General features: G+C 32.8%; 1 protein-coding gene across 4 annotated transcripts; it reads left to right on the top strand.

The window, feature by feature from the left end:
* The first annotated feature begins 1867 nt into the window (after window positions 1-1867).
* Window positions 1868-20168, top strand: LOC117222870 (carboxypeptidase D). 4 transcript variants are annotated; one of them, XM_033474865.2, is made up of 10 exons: window positions 1868-1987; window positions 7212-7456; window positions 8365-8498; window positions 10499-10635; window positions 11953-12140; window positions 13068-13097; window positions 14988-15283; window positions 15824-16000; window positions 16383-16475; window positions 17487-20168. In XM_033474865.2, the coding sequence occupies exons 2-10, from the start codon at window positions 7213-7215 to the stop codon at window positions 17670-17672; spliced, it is 1485 nt and encodes a 494-aa protein (XP_033330756.2). In that variant the 5' UTR covers window positions 1868-1987; window position 7212; the 3' UTR covers window positions 17673-20168. The 4 variants fall into 4 exon arrangements, with proteins under 4 accessions (XP_033330756.2, XP_033330754.2, XP_033330757.2 ...); XM_033474863.2 differs by lacking the exon at window positions 1868-1987 and adding an exon at window positions 1994-2577; XM_033474864.2 differs by lacking the exon at window positions 1868-1987 and adding an exon at window positions 2638-2724.
* The last annotated feature ends 266 nt before the right edge of the window (window positions 20169-20434 follow it).

Raw genomic sequence — 20434 nt, 5'->3', positions numbered from 1 at the left:
TTAAGAATTAGGTTTAATCAATCGGTAAAATATTATACAAATGTCTATGTTAGTCAGCCAGGAACAAGCGTATACAAATTGCATAGCACAATTTTCATTACCAACAATTATACTCAAAAATATAATAATTCATTGGCTGGGACATAGGCGATCTTTAATTCATAGATTTAATGATGTATGCTATTTGTACGTGAAATTATTGTAAGCTTCCATTGGCGAGAAGAAAATACGTTTTTATTCGTCGAAGCAATATATTCTCTTCTAAATTTTCAGCATTTCGTAACCAATTACGGAACAGATCCATATATTACATGGCTGTTAGACAATACTAGAATACATATTCTTCCGTCGATGAATCCTGACGGTTTTGAAGTATCAAAAGAAGGATACTGCGAAGGCGGACAAGGGAGGTAAGAATTTTAAGGATTTATTGATCACAGGCCCCCTTTTATATATTTGTTCATTAACACGTTCCGTGCCACGTGTACCATCGATGGTACACGCTTGCATGTTTACTTAGTGAACTGAACAAATTGTTTACAAGAAATTTAGAACCGAAGAATCAATTTCCACCGCAAGAATGGGCGTTGATAAGTTTTTGTTACGTTGTTATGTGTACGAGAATTAATAATTGCACGTAATACATCAAGTTTTAGTAAAATATCAAAGTGTGAAGATTCGAGTAAAAAAGCTCGGCACGGAACGTGTTAATGACCTAATAAATCTTGAAATATTATTCCACAGAAACAAGAGTATTCCATTAACACGTTCCGTGCCACGTGTACCATCGATGGTACACGCTTGCATGTTTACTTAGTGAACTGAACAAATTGTTAACAAGAAATTTAGAACCGAAGAATCAATTTCCACCGCAAGAATGGGCGTTGATAAGTTTTTGTTACGTTGTTATGTGTACGAGAATTAATAATTGCACGTAATACATCAAGTTTTAGTAAAATATCAAAGTGTGAAGATTCGAGTAAAAAAAGCTCGGCACGGAACGTGTTAAATACCACAATCACCAGCTCATTCCGCTAGGCGCGGCTAGATGGGATCTCCGCGAGGTACCAGTAAATAGATCCCCGGAAACGCGAAGTTGCATAAACACCGGTAATCGAAACCCGTGCAATACTATTCACGGTGTACACCACCGTAAAGGGCCGTCGGTCGGAAAGCCAGCAAAACAGCAGCAACGTAATATTCAAAGCGGACGAGCGAGCGCGTGCGGTAACGGATCGCGGGAAGAGGAAGAAAGCATGTGTGGGCTGGGCGAGGCACGTTTTCGGAAATGTAGGTCTACGAATGGATTTCCTGTACCGGTTAACCGGTCGACATCACCTGTTTTTCCCTCTTTTTTCGTCACATTCATCGGCCGGCTTATCGCGCTCGCCGGACCGGGACGGTCACCGTAGGTGGATCCCGGATGGACATGGACAGGGGGAATCAAAACTTTCGAAATATCCGCGCACCGGTGCCTGCACACCTGAGATTTTTGGCGAACGACCGAAACAAAGAGGGCGAGATAGAGAGAGAGATGTGGTTGGAGAGAAAGAGAGATGCAAATAATGAGAGAGAGAGGGGGGGAGAGAGAGAGAGAAAGAGAGGGGGGAGAGAGAGAGAAAGAGAGGGGGGAGAGAGAGATGGTGCTGGCGAAGGTGGGGGAGGCGAAGAAGAGGAGTTGACGCGGTGACCAGGGGCGATGCGGAGGAAGAGCGGAGAGCGGCGAGTGGTGCGAGAGAGGGAGGAAAGAAGAGAAGAGAAAAGAAGAGAAGGGGCCAGAATGACACCGTTCGTGTGTTACTCATTGTTTTGCCGAAAGTGGTGGTAGTAGGGGCGCAATGGTGTTAACTGCGTATTTACTAAACGCGGAACATGTGGTGGTGGCTCGTGTACCAGACGTCAGATGCTAGTGACGAAGGAAGTGGCTTTCATTAGTAGTGGTGGAGGTGGTGGTAGTGAGCGCGCGGCACACTTCGCGCTTCTCTTTGTAAGTTCCTCACAGTATCACGCACCTCGGGTTACTCTCGCAGGTGAAGCAAACCGTTCGCCACTATCCGACGACGACGCGCGCACTGCCACGAAATTCTCTCTCTCTCTCTCGTTGCTCTCTTCCTTTCTTCTCGTTTTCCTTTTCCCTTTTCTCCAACCCCCGTTCCTCTTATTCTCTTACCCTTCTTCCGGTTCGGCCCGTGATCAACCCGCGACAACCGTGACGGATCGTGTCCACGGAGGATCCAGCCGATCCCGATGTGTTCAACCGCGAGAGACGGCCTCGGCCTTGCGACTGTTACCAGTGCACCATGCCATTGAGAAGATTTCTCTGAAGGAAGAATCAGAGTAGCCTTCGTGTTCCGTTCCGCCACGTGCTTCGCGACCATATTTTAAACGTCGTCGTCGTCATCCTTCAGTTTTTATTTCCTTTTCATTTTGTCCTTTTAATCCTGTCTTCAGCCTTCCACCTGCTCTCTATTCTTGCTCTTCGATTTCTCATCGGATTTTTCAAATATCTCGCGTCCCATCGACTCGCCTGATTCGTTCCCCGGTGTTCTGTGGCTGCGCCCGTCTTTAGTGAATCAGGTAAACTATTCTTCTTTCTCGATAAACGTCGCCGCTGCACGCTCCCCGGCGGAGACGAGTGCACCTATTCGAGTGAAAACCTTCGAACCGCGGTTGAACGATCCGGCCCATAGGCGAGCGTTTTTCTATCTGAGATACTCGAACAAGGTGAAATAATCGGTTCATAATCGGTTCTGTCGACGCGTAATTGTTGTAAGACCGACGCTCGTTGCAATACTTTTCGGTTTAATGAAGAATTAATCTTGGCTTTAACCGTTGTTCCAGTTTACTCGGGAATTAGGTGAATCTACGGTGTGCCCATTCGAATGAAGTTGTATTCGTCTCCGCTTTCGTGAAAGTATTTTCTCCGTCTTTTCACTGCAATTCATCGTCTAGAAAATATCAGAGAGAATTGTCGTAGAATTTAGTTTAGTACTTATGGATTGCTAGAACTTGTTTCTTTCTGCTCTAGTTTCGATGCTGATGTGGCTGGAAAAAAAGTAGGCACGAACTAGTAATCGATCGACGATCTATTTGCCCGATTACTAGTCGAAAATTACTCGATTTCAATAATAAGCCTGTGTACAACTGTGTGTCGTGGAGATTCTTTTCGTCGGGTAGAAGATAAAACGCCTGTTCTAGAAGAGTAAAGTAGATCTCGAGTGGCGGATGAGTTTTAAAAATGTAGGAGAAAGTACACGGTCAAGTTGACACACGAAGAAAGCGGATTCAGATAGCACATTTTAATGCAGTGTACTGTAAGGAGCGTTTTTCACTTTGAACTCAATTGCCCCGTATTTTCGAATGCGTTGAGTTGGAACGAGTGGATACGTTAACGACGTGACAATCAATTAGGAATATAATAGAACAAAAACCAAGGGTTACATTTTAAACGGTTCGTTCGTCTGAATCCATTTCTTGACGGTGATGCGAATTGCTTGAATTTTCTTTTTGTCATTCGGTTGCTGTCATTTAGATTCGTATGCATTTAAACATTTCTTACGTAAATAAATATGTTAAATTACTGAGTAATCTTAAAAGTGTACATGACAACGATTGGATAAAAATGTACGAAACATATTCCGTCGGTATTTTATAAAAATATAATAAATAAATAAGAGAATATACTATAGAAAAAGAAGAAGCGTAAATCTATCTGAAAGTTGCAATTCAGAACATTTCAGCGTACGTATGGGCATTGCAAAAAGGTTTAAACGTTTTAATTGTTGTTCGAATATTAATTTTTTTGTATTATTCTAATCAATCGAACTTTTTTTATTTACATACTGTTTTAAAATATTTTACTTAAAATTTGTGTACTACCTTGAATTTGTGAACCTATTGTGTTCATAGATTTATATAAATCGAAACAAATATTTTAATTCAATACACACTTCGATATTTGAACCGTAAATCTGTATTTGACCTACATCGAACTTAAAACAGTTGCAATTTTATTTAGTTCCTAGTATATAATAGATATGCAATTTTATTTATTGTATACACATATACCTGGTACATTTGAAATAATTGAAAAATGTCTTGTGCAAATTAATAATGTTGTGTATATTGTTTAGTAGGGAACATAAATAAATTAATAACACGTACTCGTCAAATCTTGTGATTATTATAATATTAGAATAACGAGAGATGTCCGAGTCAATTGCCTGAATGTTTCCAGTTTACTTATATTTTGTTGTTGACAAATATAAACGAAATCGTCATATTTTCAAAACTATAATAAAAAATATTAAATTATAAATCTCAGTATATCAGTAAAATCTCTATATAATATCTACGCTGATTTTGTTATCAATTTATTGATAACTAGTTTTCAATTTATTTGTATTCCAATTCACTAAATTAAAGCTGTACATATTGTGTTTTTGCAATTTCTTACGAATATGCTAACCTCTTTAGAGACGATGTATATATAGGTATGCGCTGATTGATCGACGACTAATTTAGCACTAAGCCAATAATTATAACCTAATTCGTTTTTAGGCGACGACATGTTTAAGAATAGGTTGAATCCCTTTAATACGTAACTGATACTTTTAATTTAAACTCGACTACAATCTTCGATGAATAAAATAAAATCAATTAATTATTAACGCAGCATTCACATGTTCTGTAACTAAGCAAAAATTTGCAACTATCTTTCCAATAATAATAATAATAATAATACAAGTTTGGTTATTTTATTCAAAAAAGAGTTCAATTTGCTCAATTTCAAAAAGCTGTGATGCATAAAAACTGTTGGAAAACTGATTCCTCAAGTAGTATTTTCTTAGTTTGTTCTCTTCGGTATCAACGAGGTATATATTTTTCAACTTGCGTACACAGTTATCGCAGAGGTGTCTAAACTGAGTTCATAAATTTTGAAAGCAGACATCCTCTGTTAATTTACACGTTCATATTTCAAACTGCCACGTGTAATTAGAGTAATGCGACGATACATCCTGGAAATATGGTTTACCACGCTGCATTGAATTTTGTTTCATTTCGCTTTGCAACAATATCGTGACTAATCCAATTCTTTTAAACGTTAGTGATTCAATTGTGTAAATAACAATTCAACTGTAATAGCTCGAGCACTCGTATACAATCGTGCCATGTAACAGAATTTGCAATAAGCAAGTAGGATTATGTCAGGAAACGAAAAACTTTAATTAAAGAGTATCTTTAATTTAAGCTCTTTATCAACTAGTCCATACAAATCGTCAGGTTTCATAATTATTCAAAATACAAACAAGATTATGTGTTCTCGAGTATGTTTCTCGTTACATCAAAAAATAGAAAACATTTTAGTTTTTAATTCGAAAAATCCTTATACGATCGTTTTTAAAACGAGGAAGCAACCTTAAAAACTGTGATATAAAGGAAACGATGACAAAAGAGTTATCTACATTTCCTAAATACAAAGGTCCTTTTATTTCAATCTCAGATAAATTATTCTTCACAATAGCGAGCAAGATGTCTATCGTTCTTCCCAAGTCTTTGTTATTTACCGTACATATCAAAACACGATCTCGGTTTACACACGATGCATTCGTATTATGCTTTTATGTTTATGATCGTGTTATTAAGTAACTGTCACTAGTGTAACGGAACGTGTAATTAGTAATGATGGTGACGAATCACTTGTTTGTACGAGGATATACGCACTTCGCAAAATGAAATATTTAAAATGAGACAGATAATACTCTCTGTGTCCCCGTAATATGCACTACGATTAAATCTCAACGTACGTGAATAAATATTGGAATAAATATTAGCACAAGTTAAGAATGTAGGTATTCCATTAAAAACGATCAAAGCTCGATAAATATTACGTAAATTGTAGATACGTTGGTGTGAATAATTATAGACTCCGAATAACTTTTACATCTTTAGTAACATTTAAACAAAAACTTAACAAAACATTATACATAATATATTTCTCGATTAGAAATAATGAAAAATAGAAAAATACAAATATAGTTCTTTTTCCTGGTTTTTGTTTAAATACCAGTAACAATCTAAAAGTTACTTTCAGTCTATAATTATGCACACCACTGTATTTACATAAATTCATATTTTACAAGCTACTTTACACAAGCAAACTACCATAGCTAGGAGTGTTATTATGTTGAGAATAAAGCTTATAACAAAGAGAGATTTTGCACACTTGTATTGAAACTTTGCACTGCCCGGGGCTATTAAATAATTCTAAAGCAAACATTTCCCAGTACACATTCTTTATAATATAACATATATGTTACTAATAATAAATTGGCTGCGACGTGGAGCAGGGAATGGTTGCACGTGAAGAAATGAGTGGAAAATGTGGAATACAATTTTTTTGTTCGATGCTCTGTTTTCGAGAAAATCGATTCGAAAAATTTGCCCGGTACGCGTGCACTCAACCGCGTGCCGAGTTCGCATAATTCGCTGTACTATACTCTCGCTTCTGTTCGTATTTACACTTATGGGCATAGTAATAGACTGTACATATATATATATATATATAAATAATAATAAATATATATATATAAATAATAATAAATATATATATATATATATATATAAATAATAATAAATATATATATATATATATATATATATATATATATATATATATATATATTTATTATACATTACCTGTGTAACTTGTATCTGCATAATTTATCGTCCACAGTTTAAGGAACAATGTTAACTCGACTGTCCGCCCGCGCATATATATTACTTTACAAACACGAGTTAAGAAAAGAGTAGAAACGTGTTCGACATAACGCTCAGAAACTCGGGAAGAGCGTTTTTGTCATTTTTGTAAGACTGTATATACAGCAGAACCTCGAGTATCCGGGGGTTAAGCAGAGTGACATAAATATTCAGATAATAGAACAGTTAGTTAAAGTGCCGGATGTCACCTTTATTGATTTGTACAATAAATCGTGTTTTGTACATAATTTGCCTTTGATTGAACAGATGAAGGGTATTTAAATAACAGATATGATTCTGATATCGGAGGACTGGATAATTGAGCTTCTGCTGTACTAGTCAATTTTTTGGAAATGGTAGATTCGGTGTCAAATCGCGAAATACAAGCTAGTAAAGTGTATATTTCCGTTTTTAAGTTCTTCTAATTTCATAATTTCTTTTTTGATTCGCAGAATGCTTCGATTAGTTCTCCTTTTCGTCTCCATTTCCGGAGCTTTTTACGAGACTACAGCAGCCTCACAACATATTAACAAAGACCTAGCCAACCACTACAATGCACGTTTTCACGCTTACGAGGAACCGTACAGTATTGAGTACACATATCATAATTACGAGCAAATGAGTCGTTTTCTACGGACAACGTCGCTTCGTTTCCAAAACCTGACTGCCTTATACTCTATAGGAAAATCTGTGAAAGGTAAGTACGTTTCTTGGGATACCGTTCTAATCGGACGTACCAGTGAGCAAATCATTATTCTTCGCGATATTAACCCTTTGGAGTCGAGTGGCGACTCTAAGTCGCCATTAAAAATTCTGATAGGATGTTTCGAAATAATTGTAACGTTATCAGATTTAGTTTATATTTAAAAAAACTGCTAAAAGTGTAACTATTGCACGAGTCGCATAATTCAATTTCATAGGTATAAAATGCACCGAGTTACATAACATGGAGATACTGTAGGTCAGAAGAACTGTTTTGGATTTCGTGTTAAAATGCCTTCGACTGCAAAGGGTTAATATTCGATAAATAACAGTTAAGATATAGTGAGAGAATAAGATATTCATAATTCTGCTTGTGTTTAACAAAAGTGAGAAACTAAATGAAGATCAATTATATATTATGGAAATAAACTTGAGAAAGGTGAATGGAAATTCTTTCCAACTGTCGAAGAATGGTGGTGTTCAGTTTTTAATTAGTCATGTGTCATGTTTAGATTTAATAACGTTGCTTGTTGCTTGCTGAATCTAGTCCTTGCATGCTTGTATCGTACTCTTTAATTTATCTGTCTCGTAATTTGTTATATTTCGTTATATATTATGTACTTTTATTCATAGCTTATAGTTTCTTCTGATTCTGTTTGAATGTATTCAAACATTATTGGTAGAATTATTATCATTGCGCGTATCTGTTACCGAACGTTTATTACCAAAAATGTACAACATTTTTTATCTAATTTCGCTACAACGTATCTTCCAATCGCAGCAGAAATGAATTCTCTGGATTCAATTTGTAGAGAATAAGCTGCGAAAATGGGAGCTTTGCATAATGATCCGGTGACAAGGAAACGTGAAAATCAAATAACAACGGAAAATTCCATGTTACAGGACGCGACTTATGGGTGATGGTTGTTTCTTCCTCGCCATACGAACATATGATTGGCAAACCTGATGTGAAGTACGTAGCTAATATACATGGGAATGAAGCCGTGGGTCGTGAGTTAATGTTACATCTGATTCATGTAAGTAGTCATATGATACACTTTGTACCGCCATTGACCCCGAGTTTATATTCGTACTCAAGGGAAATACTATTAACTTAATCGTCGATTTCTCAGAAATTTATATTGGAAACGTTCGTCACAAATATTTAGAGAAATTCTTTCTGCAACACGAATGTAGAGCAGCGTGTAATGTATGCGAGAGGTTTTAATTGGAGCGAATATATCTTCTCCCGTGAAATGATTATCAGGTGGCACTGTGTCCGATATCAAACACCTTCTATTAATTCGAAAGTTATTTATGCAAGGATTATCGGTGTGCTACCTATGAATACTTCATTCTGCTCGTGAAACCTTCGTGACGTATTCGATTGAACAGTAAAACAGACATGTCGATATAATAATACAGGTCTTCGACGTTCAAACTGATAAGGATGCATCTTATTGTTTATAAATGATACGTAAATCAGTCGAAGACATCGAATTATTTTCTCTCGTTTTAAACAAAATTACGAATTAAGATAACCTTTATGGATCGAATTTTTTCTGTCGATATAGACAAATTTATATATCTCGAAACTATGAATTCATAATTTAAAAATCAAATTTAATTTACTACGATGTGTTAAGTAAAAATTGACTATCGCGATGTGTAACATCTTCGATTACATTGGAGAAACTACAAAACAAGATACTTTTGTTATATTATAATTATAGTAAAACATTATTTAACACAATATTGATGTAGATTTGGAGTGTGAATAAAGCAAAGTGAAACTGCTGAAGTTTCACTTTGCAAAGCAAATGCTGTAATTATATATATTTGCGTATCGAATTGCAGAATATATTTGATACAGTTCATTGAAAAGACTATCTCGTCGGAAAGTAGACAGATAATTATGAAGAATATATTTTTGTATGCACTCTCCTTGATTTATAATAAATCCTCGATAATTGCCACCTCAGCAAAATGCATTTTACCAAAACGCACAGAGCTGGGGACAAATTTACAGTAAAAATATTTCAAATACAATATTAATAGTGTATTTAGAGTAGCAAGTGGAATTCGAACAAATGTTTTTTATTTCAACAATCTAAAGTACAAGATACTTTAGCTTCGTAATAAAATAGTATTCAAAATATTTCTTGTCGATGGAAATAGACAAAATACAGATTTGCAAACGGAAAAGTACAGATTTCATTCTTTGTTATTTGAAATAACGTTTTATCCCACTTGACTCACGCGTATTAGATACACTGATTTACAACTGAAATTAGCTACAAAGAAATCCAACAGTAGGTATTCATAGAAACTGGCGGATAGAAAACTTGGGTTTTCCCGAAACCGCAACAAGAAACGCAACATCTTACGTAGCTAATTGGTTACCTTTTTAATCGCATGACCTTTGATACTTGCATGTGTATTTTCAGTCGTGATTTTCTACAAGTATGAAGACTGTAATGTCGTTTATTTCTGTTCATTTCTTGTTTCATTTTAGAATTAGATTTGAGACACTTAGCGGTAACACATTATCTTTATAATATCCGGAAGTCTAAAATTTACAATCATTATAAAAATTGCTTAATAATTTATTTAACGATACTAGCTATTTCAAACTTTCGCTTGGGTTTATCATGTAGAGAAAGATTATTTAGATTTTTCTTAGTATAGCACAATACTTGAAAATTCGATTAATAGGCTTAGATGAAGTGTTAGATAAACTTTTAAATAGATTTAAGATTTAAATTTAAGAATTAGGTTTAATCAATCGGTAAAATATTATACAAATGTCTACGTTAGTCAGCCAGGAACAAGCGTATACAAATTGCATAGCACAATTTTCATTACCAACAATTATACTCAAAAATATAATAATTCATTGGCTGGGACATAGGCGATCTTTAATTCATAGATTTAATGATGCATGCTATTTGTACGTGAAATTATTGTAAGCTTCCATTGGCGAGAAGAAAATACGTTTTTATTCGTCGAAGCAATATATTCTCTTCTAAATTTTCAGCATTTCGTAACCAATTACGGATCAGATCCATATATTACATGGCTGTTAGACAATACTAGAATACATATTCTTCCGTCGATGAATCCTGACGGTTTTGAAGTATCAAAAGAAGGATACTGCGAAGGCGGACAAGGGAGGTAAGAATTTTAAGGATTTATTGATCACAGGCCCCCTTTTATATATTTGTTCATTAACACGTTCCGTGCCACGTGTACCATCGATGGTACACGCTTGCATGTTTACTTAGTGAACTGAACAAATTGTTTACAAGAAATTTAGAACCGAAGAATCAATTTCCACCGCAAGAATGGGCGTTGATAAGTTTTTGTTACGTTGTTATGTGTACGAGAATTAATCATTGCACGTAATACATCAAGTTTTAGTAAAATATCAAAGTGTGAAGATTCGAGTAAAAAAGCTCGGCACGGAACGTGTTAATGACCTAATAAATCTTGAAATATTATTCCACAGAAACAAGAGTATTCCATTAACACGTTCCGTGCCACGTGTACCATCGATGGTACACGCTTGCATGTTTACTTAGTGAACTGAACAAATTGTTTACAAGAAATTTAGAACCGAAGAATCAATTTCCACCGCAAGAATGGGCGTTGATAAGTTTTTGTTACGTTGTTATGTGTACGAGAATTAATAATTGCACGTAATACATCAAGTTTTAATAAAATATCAAAGTGTGAAGATTCGAGTAAAAAAAGCTCGGCACGGAACGTGTTAACGAAATACAGTAAATTCTCCCCAATTTTCCTTCAACTTGTAAACAAGAGTGGACAATTTAGAAAGAGGAGATACGATTATTCTAGCATCGCGGCTCATTTTTATAGTTTCCGATTGTCAACAATTATAAAAACAAGGTGCAAGGCTCAAATAATCGTATCTCCTTTTCCCAAATTGTCCATTTTTGTTTACAAGCTGAAGGAAAATTAGGGAGAATTTACTGTAGACTAAGATTTTCGTAAAATTGAAAAATTTGGTATCCAACCGTAACGTAAAACGTTAATTATTAATTTACAAATACTGCTTTTTTCCTTTTTATTTCTTGGTGTTACTTAGCTGGAAATTTTTGTTTACACTCTACGAAAGATATACGTTAACTATAATGAACAATAAATTGATTTATGCTTGCTCGACAAAATTTGTTTCAATGTTACAGTATTTTTACCGCGGAAATTGATATTTATCTGTCAAGTCTGCCAAATCTGAATTAGGCTGAACAAAATTTCGCAGCTGCTCGTTGTTCTCATGTCTCGGACTGTACATTATACTTACTCTGTATAATGTAGCCTTATGTAGTGTCTTATACTGAATATTCGGCAAATGAATTTTCTTAATTAAAAATTGCCCGTACTGCCATGGAAAGATGTCAATGTTCATTGAAAAATTTGATGAATACAACATTTTTAAGCATAAAAGTACGGAATGTTTATTTCTTACAGATACAACGCTCGTGGCTTCGATTTGAACCGAAACTTTCCCGACTATTTTAAGCAAAACAAAATTAAAAGCCAGCCAGAAACCGAAGCTGTTAAAGAATGGGTGTCGAAAATTCAATTTGTTCTATCCGGAAGCTTGCACGGTGGTGCCTTAGTTGCCAGTTACCCGTTTGACAATACGCCGAATTCGCGTAAGTTTGTTTTCGTACGCAATTGCTAGATTCTGTTTTATATTATGAAAATTAGTTTTCTTTATTATTTCGTAATGACGGGTTTTAATATCCTGTAGAATTAGAATGAAATATCTACGAATATAAGAGAAAGATTAGCAGTGTTCAAAATTATCACTATTTCATTAAAAGTGATGCGAATTTTTGTGTGAAATTGCTTGCAGAGATTTTAGTGGCGTCTTCGACTTTTTTAATTTAGAACATATTTTAAGTACTCGAGTACAATAATTCAATATTTCTATGCATTTCCATATCGTCAATTACATATTATGACGAACTATTTCCGGCAACAGTATTAGCATTTTAATTGAGACGTAGAACGTGTCTTCGATACGTATCCACACGACACAGTGGAGTTCGTTCAAACTATGCCTAACATTAAAATCATAACGTAAACTCATATTTTTTTAACGAACGAAGTAACATTTGTTCAATTATAGATATGATTGCAACACAACGACCTACGATTAGACTGTCATCAATGAATTAAGAATACGATATAGAAAATCTGTTAAATTATTAGCGAATATGTTGTAAAAAAAGGGTAGGTAGATCAATTGTTTTGCTTAACAAATTAGCGCAGGCATTGAAAAAGGAAGGATTCATTGAAAATCTTGACCAGTAACAATCTCACCAACAATTCAAATGCTTTTTATAAAAATGAAATTATACATTTGGCAATGTATACCTAAATATTTCTTGAGTATTTTGATAATTCTTTATATTTGTAATGACTTGAGTAACGATTCTATTTTAGTCGATATGCTTCAATACGATTCGAGAAAAAAATCTGAACTGTTTCTGAAAATATAAAGATAGCCTATACTACGTAACTTAACGACGATTAAAAGCAATCTCATCCTATTGTATAACTTTTCATGCTGTCAGGAATATGCCGGTCAGCGCCATTGTGTGCAGGTATATGGTGTATTTGCTAACTGATTCATCTATTGAAAGCCTTTATAACTGTTGCCAATTAATTTCTCTCAGGCTTGAATTCGAAACGAATTTTAATTTACCCACATAGTAAGCTGAAGCTTTTGCATTGTTATATCATTTGCATTGTTGCTAACTTTTAATAACATAAGCGAAGACTAAATTAAACAGTTTACATGTTTCTTTGAAATGATGTTTACAATACTTTAATGCTTGAAAGTGTTACTTGATTCTCACCTACTTCTAGTATCAGTGAGTAATGAGTAAACCACTATCTCTCTCTCTCTCTCTCTTATTAAACTCAATGACAATTCGAAAGTATATAAGAAGCACACGCTGTTCGTTTAATATTCGTTGGATTGAATTAGTATCCGTTTAATCGATAGTGCGCTGTTTTTGAAAATGATACGCCACTTTACACAACATTGCCATGCTATTAACAAATTAGTGGATTACGCATTCGTATACCTAATAGGTACTTGAACACTGTTTACTTTATCATTCATACCCGAAAAGAAAAACTCAACGATGAATAATATTTTATTAGGTGTACCAATAAATCCAACACCGTTTCAACTAATCGAGATATACATATGTGCATAACCAAAAAGCTCCGCAAGTTCTAGTTTAATCTTAAAAGTTAATGTTAACACTATTTTTACCAAAGGGTTCGAAGGACACCTCCTCGAATTTTAATTTAAAGTTATTTTCTGAGTATAATCACACTTTTCCTCAATTATAACTGTGGCAAAAAGATCTGTAATCATAACTGGCAAAATTTTATTTAAAAGATTCCAACCATTATAATCGTTATTCTCTATGAAACTTCTGCCATCGTAATCGTCTCACTTTTCTGGTTAAAATAACACCAAACACGATATAATTACGATTATAATTACTTGTGTAACAAGCGATTCGAACGGACTTCGTTACATAACTAATTATAATCGTAATTATATCGTGTTAAGAAATTTTGATTTTTGAATTTAAAAGGCTGAGCTTGCACGAGTCCCTTAATACTCTCACCCAATTATTTGTTTAAATTTGAAAATTAATTTGTATGCTAATTTGTTATGTTATTCTAATTTGATTAACATCTGTAAGAATATTGAAAAAGCAATTCATATCGTGCAATTTCACTTTTCAAATTTAACTTGATTAAACAAAGTGCTTCAATGTTATGAAATATTTGAGGTTGTTGACGTGACGGGGTATTTCCAATTCAATCGCTATCTTTCTCTACACTTCAGAACACTACAAAGATTAGTAAACCTCTACCGTAATTGAAATTCTTCAAACCCGACGTTGCACCGGTGTTACGAAGAGAATATTGTATCATTAATTTGGTATAAATAAATATATACAAAAGATCGGTAAAAATAGTGTTAACCACTTGAACTACGATTTCTTTCACAACTACTTATGCAACCTTAATAATTTCCTTAATAAAAACAAGACAATTTTTTTTCTTATATGTCTCTTTATTTACTTTACTTCTTGAACTCCGATAATAAAAGAATCAAATTTTAATTCGATTTAAAAAAAAATGAATAACATTCATATTTAGTAGATTATCTATGAAATCTTCATCACGAGTCTATTTCGTTGTCATAGTGTAAGAGGTTAACGACAAATAAGCTGTATCTATAGTGTATTATATGCATATAAGCATTCAAGAAAGTATTTGTTTGTTGAAAATAGGAAAATAATGGAATTATCGATGCGCCTAATAAAAAGATATTATTAATATTTCGGAATCTCATATTGCATTTCCCATTTATTTTGCGTAATTCGTGCTTTGCAGTTAGTTTTCCTGCGTTATAAGAATTCCCGTAAGTGGAATCTGATCCAAGATCTATACGAGCAATTTAGTGTTTCAGAGTTATACATCGGCGCCAAGCATTTCGCCGGACGACGATGTGTTCCAACACTTGTCGCTAGTATATTCCCGGAACCATGGGTCCATGTACCAAGGACTCCCATGCTCCCAATCGCAACCTGGATTTAAGAACGGTATCACCAATGGCGCGCAGTGGTACCCGTTAACTGGAGGAATGCAAGACTTCAATTACGTTTGGAATGGGTGCATGGAAATCACGTTGGAGCTCTCGTGTTGCAAACATCCACCAGCTTCGGACTTGCAATTCTACTGGGATGAAAATCGTGGAGTAAGTTTCGGCCACGTATTTCCTCTATTTTTTCTTGTCGATTTTCTTTCTGCTCAAATAGATCAGTGTTTCCAAAACGTTTTTGGACCATGCTCCACCTCAATGTCGCAATAATGATTGAATAATAATAAATCATGTTTTGAAATAGTTTAACCCCTTGCCCTATAATATCGTGCCAGAAAATTCGTTATAGGAACTTGGAACATGATTTACTGAATATGTATATTATCTTCGTTTTTTAAATCGAAATAAAATTTCAGCCTTCTGTTATCAATATTAAAAATACTATTCCTTGTTCTAATTACCAGCGACATAAACTTACGCGAATAGAATTTTCCAGTAAAATGTTTTTAATCATCTATTATAATCATTATTCGTTTCGAGAAAATTAAAGAACACTGTTTTCGTTACAAAATATATTATAATTTCGTTAACAGAGAGGAATTATACATTCGTTTGTGAAATAACTTATTATCAGTAGAATTGGTAATGCTGTACATCAAAACAATAAAATTTATAATAAAAATTTGATTTTTATAGGCTCTTATAAAATTCTTAGCAGAGGCTCATAGAGGTGTACGCGGGTTTGTAGTTGATGAGAATGGAAATCCTATCGAAAGAGCGTCTATTAAAGTGAAATCCCGCGACGTTAGTTTCTTAACTACAAAATATGGAGAATTTTGGAGAATTTTATTACCGGGAGTTTATAAACTTGAGGTAATGTATTAATTTCTGTTTTACTTATGTGTTGCAAAAAGAATTTATTTTTAGTAAGCAGAACTTTTGCTACTTAACATTCGAACAGCGAGCCTCGGATTCATGTAATACCAGAACATAAATATTGTTATTTGATTATCTAGTTTCTGATAAGTAATTAAAATTTTTACATGTTTCATTAAGATTCATAGAAAAATGAGCATATCTAAAAGGAATACCTTGAAAAATATGTTGAACAAAATAGATAAATAAAATTATAATGATCCTAAGCATACTCAGTTATATTTTCGTCAAAAAGGTCGCTCAAATGTTCAATATCAGCGTCAACATTTAATTTCTCAAAATTATCTCAGAGTTCGAAATAATTCTCTTTCTTTTTAAGGTATACGCAAATGGATATCTACCACGTGATGTAGAATTTAGAGTAATGGAACAGCATCCAACGTCTTTCAACGTAACATTATACAGGGCAAATGTGAGTATAACATAAAAATGACACGTTTGCAACTTCTGAAACAAACTTTTTAATAACGAAAAGTTTTTCATTTTTCTAATAGTCTCGCAATGTTATCGTCATAAGTGTATTGATTGTTATAAATGTCTTATTAGATAAATAAATTACCACTTAACATATTCTACTATAGTGGATAATCTTGGTGTAAGAGATAGGATAAACTACTTTGTAATTCATTAACAAATACCTGAAAATTGTTTCCTAAAAAAATGAAAAATCTCTGTAAGTTATTATGAATTCACAGTTTAATCGTCGCTTTACTCTTATAATTGTAGTATTATTGTATATTTGAGATTCTTCTAATTTGAGATTCTAATTTGAGATTCTAAGTCTCTCTCTAAACGGATTATTAAAGCTATCCTCGGATTAATTAATAAACAATCTACAGGGTGAGTCATGTAACTCGCACAAATGAAATAACTTTTAAATTACGCTTTTTACGAAAAATTGTTAAATACATAGTCTCAAAGGTGAGTAAATTGTTTTGTATGTAGAGAGGTTTCCAAATATTCAAGACCAACTAATTTAAAGTCATTTGAGATCAGCGAGTTAAGCGGCTCACCATGTATAAAATAATCTCTTCGATAAACTTATTCAATTCACACCGTGTTGGTACTCATTTTAATCAGAAAAATCTCAACTATCCATTGATGCTGTAATTGTAAAAGTAAGAGAGTAGTTGTAAATAAAACATTCTTTCCTATTTTTGTATGCCTGCCTCCTCTCTGTTCATTATAATCGTCCTCTATTTTTGTCTACTGAGATAAGATCGTAACGGATAATTACCTTGCCAAACTCGAAGTAATTTGATGAGAGAAGAATGACACTGGGTCGTGTAAATTTAACCATACAGATTTCATCTAAATTCAACCGTGCAACACTGTACTGTTTAACGGTTACGTCGTATTATTTGATCTCTGAAACACAGCTTTCATTAATCGTAATGAAGCGAAGTTTTTTTATTAATTGCAGAGATATCCCAACGAAGAGGAAAATGGGTCTAATTTCTATGCCGGAAACAGGGATCACGTTCATCGTGATCATGTGATACATTTTCAGCCGCACCCTGGAACCAACACGGCTGCCGACGCAAACAGTGGAATATTCTCGTCTCTCAGTAACGGATTTAATTCTTTCGTCAGTAATTGGTTCGGGTGATTAATTATAAATTATTGACCTAAGCCTGGATCGAGTAAATCATTGTCGTTTGACGTAAACGACAAACTTGACACATATTGTGATCGTAAAAAAATTGGAACGAAAATTATTGGGGACAAACTATTCTATCGAGAACGGTTACCAGTAGCAAACTGTTGGAGATGTTTAAATATTTTAATATCGCAATGTTACAATATTTAAATATTTTATTAATCGGAATATTATAGTTATTTATTACTTTATCTTGTTATAGTTTTTTAATATGCTATATCTAATAATGCAGTTGCGAATTTTTCAAAATTATAAAAGTTTTATAAAACGAATTGACGTAGAAGATTGTTGGAATAACAGCGCAATTTATTTTGTAGATACGAAAATATTTCTATTATTTGTCTTACGTAAAAAAAGTTATTTATTTATTATTTAAAACAATACGACTAATATTATTTCATTATTTCTTTTGTTATCTATAGAATCATGGAATGTATTAATTATTTTTACTTTTGTTAGTCTAAGCTGTATAAGAAAGTGTGGTGCAATTTGGTGTGATAGCAACTTAATTAAGATACGGTGATTTTCAATATTTTTTTTAAATATTATTGAAAAATATTAATAAAAACGTTGCATAAATGCTACAAACATTAATTTTAAATTTAATTTGTTATTTCAAAATTATTTCTTAAGAATGATCGCAAAATGATCTAAAAATTAATTTTTCCTTAAATTAAATCAGACATTTATAAACAGAACTCTTTTTTTGTTAACAAAAATTCCAACTAGAAATTAACTCTTTACGATTACTAAAGTATACTACAGTCTATCTTCTTATCAATAGAAAACATTCAACAACATTGCCTTAATACATATTTGATACATAAGTCTAATACTTATAAATCATTAACATTAAAAGAAAATGCAAACAGGAATTATCGATCACAAAATATAAATGAAATTTCATTTACTTTATTTGCAATTATTTATTTAAAAATAATTTTATGCTACTTATTTGAATATTATGAAACTTTATATGTAGGTAAATGATTTCGAAGCAAAAACTGTCCAAAGTAAACTCAAGATTTCATTACTCAAGACTCATTTCTTCTTCTTGCAAAAAATGAATTTTTAGTGTATTTTCATTTTCATGATCTTCATCATGAAATCCTTTCTTTTTATTGACTATTCTGTAAACTATGATTATTTTCCAAATTATTGTTGTTTTGTTAATTCACAATCAGCTCAAATTTATACGATGTCGTGAATTGAAAGCAGCTTAGGAACATAGTGTTCAATATCGAAAATATTAATAAAATTATATTTTTTACATTAGATAAATATATTTTGTAGTGAAAGTCACAAAGTGAATTCGTGTAAACTAAAGTAACATTCAAAAAGGAAATTAACGATAGATGTGAAATTATAAGGTAATTAGTACAAATCATGAAATTATTAGACCTTATTGATTATGAAACTGCTACATATTTTTGTAGATCATCCAGTGTGGAATGGTACTAAATTATGATGTAATTATATTGTATACGCGCGCGCGTTAGAACATACAAGGTATATTTAAAAACGATTATATCTTTAACAGTGAAAACGCCATACGAATTGATAAATAAATATTTACTGCAAGGTTTTTCAAATTTAATAGATGCTATTGAAGCATAAAAAATAATACAAAAATGTATTATATGTGAATTCTTTTATTACTCTTATATATACTCAGATTATTTTAGTACTCTTATATACTAGAATTCTCTACAGTTTGAAAAACATTATATTGTTACAAATTATTTAAATACTTTGAATATATTGAAAATAATGCGTGCTATAATAAAAGCAAAGTTCATTAACACAGATTGTTAAAAAATATTACAATAAGATCAATCCGATGTGTTCAATCCGATTGTTCTATATTAACTGCAAAAAATTCATTGAATTGAAAAATTTGTCTCTTCTCTATAAAGAATATTCTTTCACAGATATAATGTGATCTTTGACTATAAAAGAGAAGTCTTTCATGGTTCGCAAAAATTATATTTATCGTTCATATAGATACATAAGTTGAACGTGAGGACGAAAATTTCTTTATAAATTATGCATAATATTTTCATATAATTTATCACCATTGTTAAACTATTTATAAGAAACTGGAAAACATTCTCTCCAAGCAAATTAATACGTTTTTTCTTGCACTTCGGCGTAGTGTAAAGTGTATTTATCGATAAAATATTTTATTATACACACATAAAATAAATAATGAAGGAGTTAATTTAGCAATATTAAAAATTAACTAATTCCTAGATAGTCTCTGCAATAATATATTGCATAAGCACTGCCTTTATTCAATTACGGAGGCAACAGATATAGTAATAGCAATAATTAATAACAATGTAATACTTGTACCTGTAAAATTCTTTCAAGTGCAATGTTACATCTCTTATTTTGTATAACACCCATTTATGAAATGAATTATAGATATCCTGCAAACATTGTGTATTTGAGTTGTGTTAAATTATTAAAATCTATAAAAATAACAATAATAAAAAACGGGTATGATGAATTAGAATAAACGAGGTGAAGATGCAACTATGACGTGCAATATAAAAATTAATATATGTATCAGATTTTGTTGATTCTAATTATTCCTACATAATTCTCTGTAATAAATCAAATTTCAATAGTAGTATATATATATAATCAATTTTAAGTATTGTGTTAATTATAATAACATAATTTATTATTGTAATAATACAAAATAG

The sequence above is a fragment of the Megalopta genalis genome, chromosome 17, assembly GCF_051020955.1.
Source record: "Megalopta genalis isolate 19385.01 chromosome 17, iyMegGena1_principal, whole genome shotgun sequence".
Taxonomy (NCBI): domain Eukaryota; kingdom Metazoa; phylum Arthropoda; class Insecta; order Hymenoptera; family Halictidae; genus Megalopta; species Megalopta genalis.
This window is presented reverse-complemented; position numbering and strand designations above follow the sequence as displayed.

What these genes read in the sequence shown, in the direction of transcription:
- LOC117222870 (XM_033474865.2), top strand. Translation starts at nt 7,213, where the DNA reads ATGCTTCGATTAGTTCTCCTTTTCGTCTCCATTTCCGGAGCTTTTTAC. An exon ending in GTCAGCGCCATTGTGTGCAG is followed by an intron (nt 13,098 to 14,987) that starts GTATATGGTGTA and finishes CGAGCAATTTAG; the next exon opens with TGTTTCAGAGTTATACATCG. An exon ending in CGGGAGTTTATAAACTTGAG is followed by an intron (nt 16,001 to 16,382) that starts GTAATGTATTAA and finishes TTTCTTTTTAAG; the next exon opens with GTATACGCAAATGGATATCT.